At 41.6% G+C, this 15,330-nt stretch overlaps 1 protein-coding gene across 1 annotated transcript; it reads right to left on the reverse strand.

The window, feature by feature from the left end:
• On the reverse strand, positions 1–10,267 carry TIMM21 (translocase of inner mitochondrial membrane 21). The gene is made up of 6 exons (XM_006028304.3): positions 9,752–10,267; positions 4,765–4,827; positions 4,559–4,656; positions 2,493–2,566; positions 991–1,096; positions 1–861 (listed from the first exon to the last, which is right to left on the reverse strand). Exons 1-6 carry the CDS (start codon positions 10,041–10,043, stop codon positions 769–771), a joined length of 726 nt encoding a protein of 241 aa, XP_006028366.1. The 5' UTR covers positions 10,044–10,267; the 3' UTR covers positions 1–768.
• Between the last annotated feature and the right edge of the window lie 5,063 nt (positions 10,268–15,330).

Raw genomic sequence — 15,330 nt, forward strand, 5'->3', positions numbered from 1 at the left:
TCTTAGGTGGGGTTTATTGAGGGTCTAGAAATCACTGAGACATATCAAACTGACAAAATTATCTTATTGGTATAATTTATATCTATGCCATAGTTTCCTATAAAATGTCACGTATCACAATAGGAAGCTGTGGTTTCAAACAACTCATCATGGCCATCTAGTGATTTATTTTCGGAATCCCCATAACACTGCTCACACCAACCAGGCTCCTTCTGCTGAAAGGTGTGTGGAAGACAGCATCCTCTAGCTCTGTGTGTCTATGTCTGACTGGAGCTAGGATGCTTGTAGTTCCTTGCTTTATTGACATTTGTTTTTTTGAGAAACTACTAAAATTTGAGCACCCGTCATCCTAATATGCCTTTGATGTCCACAGTGTATAACATGGGAACAAACAAGTTTCTCTTCATTAAATACCACATTTGTTATTGCAGTACATGTAAAATCTGAACAAGAGAAAGGAAAAAAATATGTGTAAGTTTGGAAGACAGATGTTGGGTGCAGTGAGACTGCAGAATTACTATTCAACATTAACTGTTTTTTGTGTTTTTCCTGTGTCATGATTTCTTTGCCACAAATTATGGCAAATCGTGTCATTTCCATTAATACACACTTTATGACATGCTGTAGTCTCTACAGGTCAGTTACAGAAATGCAATCCCTTGGCTTCAGTGAGATTTCATGGCTATAAGTAGCAGCACAATATTTGTAGACCTTTTTGTTTTTATTAAACTGTACTCTTTGAACTGTGATATTAGCATGGTTCTTTTGCTATCTGTTGTCTACAATGACAATGGTTCTTCTAGGGTAGGTATCAATGTCCACAAATATGTAACGGAACTCATATTTTCCACTTTCAGGATTCTGTAATGAGAAAAAAATATTTCAGGGTGTGCTTTTGTTTCTTTTCTTTGCATTAGTAGTAGTAGTAGTACTAGTAGTATCAAGTAATCCTTGTGGACTATCTTAACTAGTTGAGACAATCATATATACCTCTTTCACTTCCAAATGGACTGTTCCTTGCTTTCCTCGTTCTGAGCCCTCAATGTAGAACTTCAGACGCATGTACTTCAATTCATCTTTTACATATTCATAGTGACTGAGAAAAGGAACAAAACACCATATGGCACATTATGTATTTAAGTTTGAGAGGCCAGGGAAATTCCAAGCACATAACTGAATGGAGCATCTTTGATAGCAGTTTTGTACAATGTATGAACTTACCTATGTTTAAACATTAGATCCGATTATATGGAGAAAAGGGCTAACTCAAGCAAATAAACTGAAGCTTGGCTTACTTGCAATAGTTTGAGGGAAAGATTTCACCCTGCGCTGCTTCCCTTTCCCCCTGTCCCTCCTATTTTAATGAATTTTTAAAATGTATTATTTATATGTTACAATTTACAACAACAAAAAAAAGTTTGTGGAGCTCCACTAGGAGAGAACATATCCAGTGCTTGTAGGAGGCATTGGAGGTACTGTGGATTCTTTTCAACTTTTCCCAAAACGCCTAAAATAACTGGCTCAAATCCATCATGTAAGACCCTGAAATGCCAACACCACTTACTGAAGACATCAATACACAAATTCACTTTCCTTCAAAACACAACATTTTTCAGTGCTGCCAGTAGGTGCCAAACTCTTGCCATGCATTGCATAGGGAATTTAGAGGCTCCTACAGATGTGTGGGAAGCCTCCTCTGATGCGCTGGAAATCCAGACTTAATCAAATCCGCTGGAGCATGGAAATTGATGCGCTCTGGCATACTTCTGCATCATGTATATCAGCGTCCCTGCGCTGAAAAAATGGCAGTGGAGCGCTTTGAAATAAAACATGTTGGATAAGCTTTAGTTCAAAGCACCCCAGTGTCATTTTTTTCAGTGCGGCTTGCTAATTGAAATGCCCAGCACCACATCCAAGAGCATGTGTGAAAATGCCCTAGATGCCTAACTCAAGCCTTTGGATTCTATTCCAGGAACCAGATGTCTAAGGTAGGTTCTGTGATGCTCAGCATTGCCATGCGTAAGTCCATTTGTAGATCTAGTCCAAAGTGCTGTCTTACATTTAAAACAACGAATATAAAGCTACCTTTGGCTGATCTCTTTCATTTTAAGTGCCCTTCTCTGGTCTGCTCTTTTGCTTCATAAATACATGGTTTTCCATATGGTGAACAGGGTCAAGCTACTCTGTATAAAATAGATCCCACCTTTTTCAAGAGTAATTCAGTTTAATCATAAATAGAGGTCCAATCTCTAATTTAACTTTCTTAGAATTAATTTGAAGTCTTCCACCTAAACAGTGTTCAAATGTCCTTTAAAACTAAAGAATCCTTCCTATGTATACTTGGGGGAGAGTCACTTTATCTATCTTACTAAATGACAGGGGAGTCAATACATCTGCAAACAGGTAGTCTGGTTCCAACCTAGCAGGACTGGGCATGCATCTTTGCTATTCAAAAACTGTTGCTCATCTAGGGGAAAAATGCAAACAGATACCTGACATGCTGTCGTCTTCCTCGTCTTGTAGCCTCACCATAACCTTTAATGGGTTCACCAAAAACACTTATTACCTATGAGAGAAGAGATGTAGGTTGCCAAACACATCATGTTGAAACAGACCCTGTAGTGCAGTAGTTCTAAGCCTCTTTAGACTCATGGCACTTCTCAGAAAACGCTAGCTCTTCATTTTCACTCATTTTTTACTTTGGAAAAACACGATTCACAAGATAAACCCAGAAATTCCAAAAGGAATCCGTAGTGTTAAAAATATTCTGACCTGTTGTGGTCCTTCTAAGACCTTTGCAACAGAAAAGATTGTTCTATCTTTTGAATCTTGTTTGCATACCTAACAGTGCTAACATTGGCACCCTGAAGTATCCTTGAAAAGATCTCAAGGTACGCCAAAGTATCACAGCACCTGGCTGAGAACCACTACTGTAATGTCATCTCACCTCTCCAAGGTGAAATAATTTTCATTCACCAAAATATCAACAGTGTACTCTTGAACTGCCAGTTACATCACAAGAACTCAGAAAAGAAAGCACGAAAGAACAGAAGATAGGTATTAAATGGATTGATATGGGCTCAGTAGATTTCTTTATGAACTAAATGATTCATTGTGTTCATAAAATGTACACGTCTGTGTATTTGACAAAGAAAGACATTCTTGTGTATTATATATGTTAGTCTTCACAGGGTTATACTATATAAAGAAAGAAAAAGCTGATAGGTCTGCTTGCATCTCATCACAAAGAATGCTTGACCAACGTTAAAGTTTAAAATGCAAATTCATTTTTATTCTTGTTATTTAAATGGAAAAAGCAGTGACTCCTTTTATTCAAAACTATAAAGGTTTTATTGTTTCTATAAACCTGATTCAAAGCCTAGCAAAAAATGGTTTGGAAAGCATGTTTAGTCAAATGAGAAAGGAAGGATGATTTAGTTAAGGCACTGGAATGAGCTCTTATTTTTATAAACCTCTTCCAAAGCCCAGGTCTATAATTTAATCTTTCTAGTGAAAACTTGTCACTCCTTTTCTATATGAATCCCCGTGATATTGCCAGAAGTCTTGCCTGGAAAGCAATTACATATCTTTTATGGTTTTGTCTGAAAGAATGATTTCTGAGGTCTTGCTTTGAGGGTTTTTTAATGTATTTATTTTGCATCTAACATTTTTTGTAACCGCAGTCTTATTACAGTTACCCTCACCTTCCTTTTCATTTTATTGTTTGTTACCCAGATAAGTTTCAGCTTATTCCAAAATAAATTTTAGGTTTCTTGGGCTGGGGCTGTATATTCCCATGTATTTGCAGAACACATAACACAATGGCATTCTGATCTTAGAACCCTAGAGTTAGACTGGACCCTGGGGCTGTATTCACACGAGTGTGGACGCTTTGTTCCCCAGGGACACCTGTGCCACGTGGCCTCTGGTGTGCGGCAGGTTACCCCAGGTATGGTAGGAGAGGCTAGGGCCAGCACTGGGCTGGCCCCAGCAGCCTTACCTGGGGGCCTCCTGGGGCTGCAGCAGTGGTGATCCTGCTGCTTGGAGCAGGGTCAACAGCCAGAACATGGCTGCAGCCAGCCAAGTTCCAGTTTTGAGTGGTGCACACTGCCCCCACATTTGCCGCTGTGCTTTTTTTTTTTATGCAGGTTTTTTTTTGACCCCAGGATATCTAGGGTTCAGAAAACCCCTGCTCTACTACTTGCAATGCGGAGAACAGATGAATGTGTGGTATGTAATGCCACAGACGTGTCTGCGGTGCCACATACCGCATGGCCGCGCTCATCTGGATGTGGTCTGGGTTTCATCTTGATGTGCAAACCTGGTGCAGTGTATCAATACAATAGCAGTAGGCAATGAAGACAGCAGCGAGGACTGGTGGGTTACAGCAAGGGCTAATAATTGCTGTGTTTTGTGGAACCACGTGTGTCCCTAAATCCAGTGGGATTAAGCTTTGCTTCAGAGCATTGTGCTACAAACTTCCATTTTGGAGGGGAACGTAAGACACAAAAATGCTTCTATTCAAATATGAACTTGTAACTCAGTTGCAGAAACCAACCTCTGGGTGAGCTCTACATTTCTTTAACGCATCTCCATAAATCTTACTGGGACTGGAGGAAGAAAACAGTTCTTTAAAAATCACATAGAACAAGCCACCTGTAATAGAGGAAAACAAACACCAGTGAAATAAGAGCTAATTAACTAGATGGACAATAATAAATATAGGTGTATTTATAGAGAATATATATATATATATTTTATAACCTGTAACACCAATCCCAATGAGCACCACTATAAAATAGGTAAAGTCTCTTCCAGCTTCTTTCACTGTAATAGACAGAAACCAATATTGGAGTTAAAATAGCTGACAATAAAACTTGCATAAATTTATCATATCAGTTCTTTTCTATAAATCAGTATAAGGTTCAGATAGCATTTTGACATGAAGGTCTCATAGCGGTGAGGGGAGGAATGCTTTTGTTCCATTCCTTCTATAATGCTTCAGCGGTAAAATAAAAAGACCATGACATGTTTTTAAGTAATTTCAGCATATTTATAGATACCCATTAACCCTTGTTATTTTCTGCCTTCCTAGTAGTTAATTTCAAGACCAAGAATAACTGGTACTACAGCTCTCAGACTTATGTACAATGATATTTTCTTTTAAATACTGGTATTATATTTTCAGCAGTAAGCTATTCAGTAAGCTATACATGTAGAGCAATTTTTAAATACTGTACAGGAAAAGGGAAAAAATCAGAATAGAAGACAGTAGGTACAAAGCAGACATACTATTGCAAATTACTGAATTTAGGGAATTATCGAATTATCAGTTAAAGTAAAAACTAAAGATAAGGATAGCACATCCAAAAACCCATTTTGATTATTGGTTTGTCAACTGTAGTCTTTGAGTATATTACATAGGGGGCTAGTAAATGCACTATTGTCTATTCCCTAAAAATAATGAAATGTTACTATTATGAGGGCTCTTTAAAACCTTTGCCATAAAGTCTTTACTGAGAAGTGGGGAGAAACTATCAATTAGAGGAAGTTATAAAGTATGCCTTTTAGCAACGTGCAAATTAGTGACAAAACTTTAATAACCTCTTTTCCTCCAGCCTTCCAAATCTTTCTTACCAGTTGAGGTTTTGCCCAAACCTTTTCAAAGTACTTCTAATTTCTGAAGCTAATTGTGTGCGATGCTGCGGCTAGTAAAGTGACCAAAATGCTGGCTTGCATCCATAGATGCTTCTCAAGCAAATCCCGGGACGTTATTCTCCCCTTGTACTCGGCCTTAGTGAGGCCGCAGCTCGAGTGCTGCGTCTAGTTTTGGGCTCCACAATTCAAAAAGGATGTGGAGAAGCTTGAGAGAGTCCAGAGAAGAGCCACGCGCATGATCAGAGGTCAGGGAAGCAGACCCTACGATGACAGCCTGAGAGCCCTGGGGCTCTTTAGCCTGGAAAAGTGCAGGCTCAGGGGTGATCTGATGGCCACCTACAAGTTTATCAGGGGTGACCACCAGTATCTGGGGGAACGTTTGTTCACCAGAGCGCCCCAAGGGATGACGACTAGGTCGAATGGTCATAAACTACTACAAGACCGTTTCAGGCTGGACATAAGGAAGAATTTCTTTACTGTCCGAGCCCCCAAGGTCTGGAACAGCCTGCCACTGGAGGTGGTTCAAGCGCCCACATTGAACACCTTCAAAGGCAAACTGGATGCTCATCTTGCTGGGATCCTATGAACCCGGCTGACTTCCTGCCCTTTGGGCAGGGGGCTGGACTTGATGATCTTCCAAGGTCCCTTCCAGCCCTAGTGTCTATGAAATCTATGTGTAACAATTATTTTTTTGCTGAAAGGAATAAATTGGAGAAACCAAGAAGATAGGATCAGACATTATAACTGATGTTACAAATTACTTAATTACGAAAAAAAGAAAAGAAAAAGAGTGCTGTTAGGAACAGATGTCTGAATCACAATCCTCTAAGAAAACTCTCTTCTCTATTTCCTGGTCCTGAGCATGGTATTTCATCTTTCTTTCACGAGTCATTGTACTAAACGAGAAAAAAATGTTAAATCCTTAGGGAAATAAACTGATCTACCATAAAAAGGTATTTGTTGCAAGGTGCTTAAGGGAAACTTAATTAAGACATTAAATTGTGATATTCAGTCTTGCACATCACACTGGGGGTTGGGATTAATTCTGGGCTTTGCTTCCAGGATATGTAATGTATTTACATTAGAGAGAGGCATTGGATGAAAAATGAATATAGTCCTGGGAACGGGGACCATAACCCAGGACTTCTGCATCCAAGCCAAATGCTCTAACTACTTGGCTACATATTCATGCTCCCCTCTTGTGCTCTCTCTTCCAGGCCTTGCATTCTTTCCCACAAAGGAACCAACTTCAACAGGAAAGGTGGAGAGTGCTCCCTCAACCCAATCTAATCTACAGCCTAGTGGTTAGAGAGCACTCTCCTGGAGGTATGGTGAGGGTGGGGGAGTGCATAACCAAATCTCTCATGTTAGGTGTGCTCTGAATACATCTGGCAGATTTCTACATCCCAGTGGGGATTTAGCTGGAAGCAAGCTACAAGGGCCATGGCAGTCACGTACATGTCCCAAACCACATCACTAGTTGCCTAAGGAAGTTGCAGGCTAAACAAGGAGATACCAACTGAATTGTTTGCCACAGAAGAGGGGGTAGTTGGCTTTCAACTGTGGTGCCTGAAATGCACCTAAGTCCTTTTTTTTCAAATAGCTATGCTGCTTTTTTTTTGTGTGCATGTGTGTGTGTGTGTGGGGGGGGTAAGACTCCTTTCCTCCATTTTGCAACTAGATGGAGCAAATGTTTCCACCTACATTTCTCTGGCAAGTAGTATTTTTCATAGATGCAAAAATGTAGCATAAGGAAAGCATTTCCTATTTTCAATGTAACAGTTGTAAATGCATTGTTAAATAACAACAAGAACTAATTACTGGAAGCTAGAGCCAGGAAAATGCAGACAAGAAATAAGGTACAGTCAACACCTCTCAGTAGTAACAGCCTAGTGTTCTGGTGCTCTGTGGGCATGGCTGCATGAGACGCTAAATGCATGGCAAAGTAATTCTACCATGTATTAGTGTGTCACGGCAAAAGCCGTGCTATTGTGCTAATGTGCAGCAGAATTGGTCTAATGCACATTACTGTCACTTAAAAGGCATGCGCTACTGCGCAGTAGTGCCACTTACTGTGCATCTAGTTAGTACCTGTTATTATAGGTACTAAACTTAATGTGTAGTAACTACGGCGTATTAATGTACATGTAGACGTGCCCTGTTGCTCCTAAACTGCTCTTGCTCCGGTATAGATCATCTGAATACACAGCAGTGAAAATATTCCCAGTGAAATGTGGCTGGTGCTTTAACAAAAAATTTTTGCAAAAAAGGCATTACCTGTATTAATTGCTTTAACAAGCAATTTTTGCAAAAAAGGCATTACCTGTATTAAATTTTCAAAATGAAGGCAATGAATCATTTGAACAAATGACCAAAGTAAATGGTACATCTGTTATCTCTTAATTCCTCAGATCAAGACTGGATTCCTTACTGGAAGATCTGTTTCAGTCAGATGTGTTGTATAGGTTGATACAGGGGTAATTAGTTAAAATTTAAGAGCCTGTGATACGCAGGTCAGACTAGATTTTCTTATGGGCCCCTTGGGCCTTAAAATCAGTGAAATTATAGAGCCAGTGCAAAGTAATCACCCAGCTATTTATGGACTGCTCTTCAGAACCACTCACTTATGTAATTAAATTCAGACAGGTTTTAATCTTCAGGACATTATGCGGATATAGAATTATTTTCTGAACTGTTACAACCACTTGCAGAGAATCAATTCCTAGAATATTAGTCAGCCAAGGTGTTTAAATCCTCTCTGTTTTTTTGCAGTAAGTTTAAGGTTCTGTTCAATACAAGTAAATGTCTATATTGCAGATTGCAATGTAGTGTGGAAACACCCAAGGGAAACAGAAATTTGGCAGCAAGCTTATGCATATAGCAGGCCCAGTCATAACGGATAAAAAAGGTTAGGAAACTCTGCAAGTTACTACAAAATTTTAAGCCTCCTTCTCTTGGTCTAAATCTAGGAGGCCTGTTATTTAGCCATTTATTATGCATCAGAAAGATTATAATGGCATCTGAAATATAATGTGCACAAAGGGAAAATTACTGGCTGTCCAGTCACATCCCATTTATAGCAGGAAAATTTTCTGAAAATGAAGTCCCACTGACACTAAGTTTGCTGATAGTGAACTAGGATTAGCAAAACTGGACGTGTCCCCCCCTCTACTGTACATAGGTTACCAGAGGCCACCCTGATTTACACTGGGTGGGTCAGGTCCTGGCCTCACAAACCCATGTGTTGCAAAGAAGTCAACCAATGCAATGGGTGGTAACGCAAGGGAAATGTTACCCTGTGAGAGATGTACCTATAAAAGTTAATAGCGTATAAAAAAAAGGAATCAGGACTTGTGGTAGAGGTGATATCTTTTATTAGACCAACTAGATTTTTGCAAAAAAAATATCTTTAATTGCAATTAAATTTCTTTAGTTTAATTAAATTGCAATTTAATAAATTTAATTACACTGCTCTAGTTGGTTTAATAAAAGATATCACATCTACCACAGATCACAATTCCTTTTTTCCTCTAGACCAATACAGCTACAACCTGGGTACGTGAACGTCGCATGACTCCCGAGGCTGGGGGGTGGGGGTGCACAGCAATGTTGGTGGTGAGGCCGTGGCGGCGGTGAGTGGGAAACTTCTGCAGGTGGCCGTGGCAGCGGTGAGGGAAAGGGGTGGCAAGCACTGACCAGTGATTACCCGCAGACACTGTTGGCATTGTTGGCGGCAGCCAGTGGTGATCAGCAACTGTCCGTGGACACTGCCAGCGGTATCGGCAGCGGGGAGGGGAGGCGAGTGCCTACAGGTGCCACTGGCAGCGTCGGTGGTGGCCAATCTCAGGGGGTGCACGTGCACCCCCTACGCGTCGCCAATGCCTGGATACCTAACAGTGTAGAAAGCAATTCAAAACAAGGCAAAGTAAAGTCAAGGAGGGGAGGAGGGAGAGAGGGCTGAGATGTAGCAGTCTTCCTGAATGCTGCAACTCTCAATCTCAATTTTGACACTCAATTTTGCACCACTGCCCTCGTGTGACACCATCTCCATGTTGCTCTGAATTGCTACTGGCTTAAAAGGGCCTCTCCTTACCTTTCCGAGCAGGTGACAGAGATGCTCCCTCTTTCTGGCTTCTTTGCACAGACACTCGTTTGCTGTTATTCTCAGCTCTCAGGGACCCTTCCTGGGTCCAGAGACTTTGCTTTGCGCCTTGGAGAAATATACGAGGGCGCCGCACACCTCTGCGGACAAGTTCGTGTCTCCCACTGAAACACGACCAGGTCCTTAAAAACACTTTCCCATGGGGGGCAAGAAACCACTTTCCTGGGGAGAGCTGTAGCTTCTCGCTGCACTGAATCACTCGCATGACGGAAGCAGAAAACATCCTGGGGCAGATCAAGCCTGAGAATGCTATAGGCTCAGATCAACGCAGCTTCCTTCAAGCTAAGGCTAGCTTAAACCTTGCTTGCTGCTGAGCTGGTGCAGCCCCTGAGAAAGCAAGACGAACTGGAGCAATCTTTTGCTTTTTATCTTGCCCGTTCACTCAAAACCCCACATTCCCCTTTGCTCGCTGACATTTGCAACTTGCCCCGCCATTATTCCTTGCAAAGTCCCTGTGATCCTGGGAAAGGTAGTTTGCATAAACTGTTCTGCTGCCCCGAGTTAAGGGGGTTGGAGGCCAAAAGACTACAAATCCCAGAATGCAAAGTACCAGCCCCTGCTGTTGAAATCAGCACGATCCAGGACACGAATCAAATCGAAAGCTACTGGTTTAGGCACGGGGAGTACGTAGGTGACGTGCTGCTGCAGCTAGGGTTAGGCATTTGGTGTGTTCCCTGCTTTGCCAGTTTTCAGTGTTTTAGAAAGGGGTTCAAACAGCTTTTCTTTTTCAACGTTTAATGTCTTAACAAGGGTTGTTAACATCTTTTCTTTCATTAGGGTCTTGCAAAAATGCAAGCTGCTCCTTGCTTTTTGCATGAAGCTGTAAAAGAGCAGATCAGGAAGTATTTCTATCCTAGAGGAAAACTAGTGACATAAGGTCTCAATACTGCAAAGACTGGAAGTGCACTGCAAAATTAGGGGTTAGGGTTGAAAGGTTTTTAACATGGGAATCTGTTCATTAATTGCATAAGCAGGAGTGTGAGCATGCAGCAATCGGGCCAATTTGATTTATTATTTTCCTTCCTTTGAACTTTACCCTTGTGGTTAGAGGTTCTGCTTTTAAACTGAGGATCAAATCCAACTCCAGGCAGCAATCACATGGCTGATTTATGTGGTCACCTAAAGTGGCTCTGCATTCTGATTTACCCTGCTGTCTACCCAATTTATGGAATGATTATTAAATGCAAAATCTAGAAGTACCAGTTGGGGCAGGAGGTCAGAACCCAGCACCCATCTCTTTGAGTTGCATTTCCTTCAATTTGCTTTATTTCTGGCTCTTGGTTTTTAGTTTTTTAAGTTTCAAGAGGAGGCCTTCTCCATGGCCTTGCAGTTCGTATGCTTTGCTATGAAACAGGAGATACAGGTTTCAAATTTGTGAAGCAGCAGGTAGGGTGCTAGAAGCTGAATTTTCCACTTCCTGGGCAAGTGCCCTAACCACTAGGCCAGCATTTCTCAATCTGGGTTGTGACCCAAAGGTAGGTTGCAAGAATATATGAAAGGGTGGGGAGCGAACTTTATAAATGGATCAACAGACTTTAAAAATGGACTCTCCTTTAAAGGAAAAAAAAATGGGAAACTTTTTTCCGTTGCAGGCTGGCAGAGTTCCAGTTTACGAGGGGCTGCTTGCTCCCACCCCCTCCCCCCCTCCTTCCTCACACCCCCTTTGCCCCATACACTGGGGGGCTGGGGCTTGGGGTCTGGGTTGAGGCAGTGGGTTGGGAGTGAGGGGTATTGGGTTGGGACTGGCCATCAATGGTTACAAATGGGTTCTGGTACAAAAAAGGTTGAGAACTACTGCACTAGACTATAGGGCTAAAATTGGGATTATTATTTTGGGATTATGCATGGAGTTATATCCCTGGCTGGAATGGGAACACAATAAGGTGGAAGGAGTTGGGAGTGGTTCCTGTGCACAGAAGGGGAAGGTGAACTGTGCAGGGTGGAGGTGGATCTAAGATTTGCATAAATTACCTGAAATGCTGCTTTCTTAGTTAGCTGTGGCAATATAAGGGCTACTGACCTGCCTAAAGGGCAGTTATAGAATCATAGACAATTAGGGTTGGAAGGGACCTCAGGAGGTCATCTAGTCCAACTCCTTGCTCAAATGTCAAACAAACATAATCTCTCTCATTCTTTTCCAAGCTCCATTGTCTCTTATTGTAGTATTGTTTTGTATGAAGTTACACAATTATCACAAAGCTGAATATCTTAAAACCCTATTCTACAATTAAGGCCAAGATCTTTATTAATTGTACCTCTGCAACCTCACTGAATTCAACTACTGTGTACTACAAAGGTACTATAGAAGATAGAACTTGAATTTGGGTGTGTTTAATTTTATAAAATATATTTACACATTTTGGGGTATGTGTATATAAAATGCACAACAGCAGTATACATATTTATTATTTATATAAAAAATAAAGCCATCACTCAAACATATCTTAAAATATTTTGTTCAAACTTTACATGAAAATGAACCTCTTTGGGGAATTTGTTTAAGAAAATAATGAGCAACTGAAATACAGAATATATAATAGGAGTTATATTTCAGCCATAACCACATATATGTGTAGATCAGAGGTGTCAAACATATATGGCTTGTGGGCTGTATCTGGCCTATGAAACCATATGGTTCTGTGACTTATGGGCCAGATCAACCCCATGTACTGGCCTTGGCCCCCTGCACTGCATGCAGTATGTGGTCTAGACTTGGCACTGTGTGTCCTGCACACGGCACAGGGGATCAGTCTGGGGCACACAGTGCATGTTGCACCCTGCAGGACCAGCCCTGCATACTGGCTCTGACCTGGTGTAGATCAGGCTGTGTCACATGTAGCATGTGCCCTATACTGGACCTCCCTGCCATATGCACAGCAAGGCCTGGAACTGGTGTGTGCAGCATGCAGGCTGGACCTCATGCTGTATGTGCTGCACGCAGAGTTGGTCCCGATCTGCTCATAGACTGCCCCAGGGATCCTCATCTGACCCGTGGAGCTGGATGAGTTTGACAACCCTTGGTGTAGATGATTTCTTTGGTTCCACTGATACCAAGTGCCTCTCAAACTTTACATGTTGGTATAAAAATACATTTAAGGATCTATAAAATAACAGGTAACCATATGCTAATAAATCTACTTTGTTGGAAGAATCAGTCCCAACGCTGCAGGTACCAAAATGGCTATTTTGGAGATGCTAGTCACAGATCTGTCACTTAGGTTTTGTTCTTAAAGCGGACAAAGTATTTATTATGCATGCAAATGGCAGCAATTGCTCTTTGAGAATAGATGGAACATTCTGAGAATTTGGAAGTAAATCTGTTAAATGGTTTAGGCTTAATTTTAATTATTAGTTGCGTCCTATAAGAAATTTAACAGCAGGTGTTAGACCTTTTTTTAGTCTCAAATTATCTTAATAGCAGAATAACTCTGGCAGTTCAAACTTCCCATATAGTTTAAATTCACAGAAGTCTTTTGACTCGGCGACTGCTTCTGACTTTTCTTTCTTGAGGATGGATAGTAATACTTGCAAATTATTCTTCCAGCAGAAAGCTTCTCCTTTAGCCAGCGCTGAAGAGTAAGTTTCCCGTAACAAGTTCTTCAGAGAACTCCCCCCTCTAAATATGACAACTTGTTATTATTCTCAGTGATCCTGGAGCCACAGTTTGTACTCAGGTGGCCAGTATGAGAAGGCAGAGTAGACTGGCACCATTCCCGGTGGATCTCAGCCTTTTTAGACTCAAGGCACCCTTGGATAGACTTGAGGTACCCCTTTGATTTCTGTTCCACCCAAAGTTTAAAATCAACTGCCTGGCAGTGACAGCAGCATTTCTCAATAGGCAGCGCTGAGTGAGTCACTTGAATCAGGCAGGGGGTTGGGACTGGATGACCTCTGGAGATCCCTTCCAGGCCTACTTCTCTATGACTCTATGACTTCCTGGCTCATTATCATCTACCTGATCCCTCCTAAACTCTTCAATCCATATGTGTATGTGTATAGCATTCCTCCCTTCTTTTGAATAGGCTCGGTGTCCAACCAAGCAAAGGGGTTGTGCTATGCTATGCTGCTGCCTGTTCCCTGCTCCTGGTGAGGCAGCTCCTGTCTTACAGCCTTGTGAATTAGTTTTCAACTCATTCCAATGAAATTCTCTTTGTTTCTTCTTCACTCTAACACTAAATAATACAGCCCTGCCTGGGTCTCTAGCCTGTTAGGAAAAGTGTCTAATTTCTTTTTACCTGGAGAGAAACACCTGTAGTTTTAGATGCCACGATGCCCCTCACCAGGTATATCATCCTCCCCCCCATTTTTTAATGTCCTAGCTCTATGGCAAGGTTCATGCCATTAGCCTACAAGAGTGCTTTGTAAAATCTAGAGCTACTTGTGCTCCTACTTCAGATCAGAAGTGCAGCCATGAAAGATCCAAATGGCAGCAGTCCTAGCCCAAGCATCATCAGTGAAGATGTGATTATTATTAATGGTCACGCTCGACCTTTTTTTAGTCTCAAATTATCTTAATAGCAGAATAACTCTGGCAGTTCAAACTTCCCATATAGTTTAAATTCACAGAAGTCTTTTGACTCGGCGACTGCTTCTGACTTTTCTTTCTTGAGGATGGATAGTAATACTTGCAAATTATTCTTCCAGCAGAAAGCTTCTCCTTTAGCCAGCGCTGAAGAGTAAGTTTCCCGTAACAAGTTCTTCAGAGAACTCCCCCCTCTAAATATGACAACTTGTTATTATTCTCAGTGATCCTGGAGCCACAGTTTGTACTCAGGTGGCCAGTATGAGAAGGCAGAGTAGACTGGCACCATTCCCGGTGGATCTCAGCCTTTTTAGACTCAAGGCACCCTTGGATAGACTTGAGGTACCCCTTTGATTTCTGTTCCACCCAAAGTTTAAAATCAACTGCCTGGCAGTGACAGCAGCATTTCTCAATAGGCAGCGCTGAGTGAGTCACTTGAATCAGGCAGGGGGTTGGGACTGGATGACCTCTGGAGATCCCTTCCAGGCCTACTTCTCTATGACTCTATGACTTCCTGGCTCATTATCATCTACCTGATCCCTCCTAAACTCTTCAATCCATATGTGTATGTGTATAGCATTCCTCCCTTCTTTTGAATAGGCTCGGTGTCCAACCAAGCAAAGGGGTTGTGCTATGCTATGCTGCTGCCTGTTCCCTGCTCCTGGTGAGGCAGCTCCTGTCTTACAGCCTTGTGAATTAGTTTTCAACTCATTCCAATGAAATTCTCTTTGTTTCTTCTTCACTCTAACACTAAATAATACAGCCCTGCCTGGGTCTCTAGCCTGTTAGGAAAAGTGTCTAATTTCTTTTTACCTGGAGAGAAACACCTGTAGTTTTAGATGCCACGATGCCCCTCACCAGGTATATCATCCTCCCCCCCATTTTTTAATGTCCTAGCTCTATGGCAAGGTTCATGCCATTAGCCTACAAGAGTGCTTTGTAAAATCTAGAGCTACTTGTGCTCCTACTTCAGATCAGAAGTGCAGCC

The sequence above is a fragment of the Alligator sinensis genome, unplaced genomic scaffold, assembly GCF_000455745.1.
Source record: "Alligator sinensis unplaced genomic scaffold, ASM45574v1 scaffold129_1, whole genome shotgun sequence".
NCBI classification, from domain to species: Eukaryota; Metazoa; Chordata; order Crocodylia; family Alligatoridae; genus Alligator; species Alligator sinensis.

What these genes read in the sequence shown, in the direction of transcription:
- TIMM21 (XM_006028304.3), bottom strand. Translation starts at nt 10,043, where the DNA reads ATGTTTTCTGCTTCCGTCATGCGAGTGATTCAGTGCAGCGAGAAGCTA. An exon ending in TCTGTCACCTGCTCGGAAAG is followed by an intron (nt 4,828 to 9,751) that starts GTAAGGAGAGGC and finishes TGTCTATTACAG; the next exon opens with TGAAAGAAGCTGGAAGAGAC. An exon ending in CATTGGGATTGGTGTTACAG is followed by an intron (nt 4,657 to 4,764) that starts GTTATAAAATAT and finishes CCTCTATTACAG; the next exon opens with GTGGCTTGTTCTATGTGATT.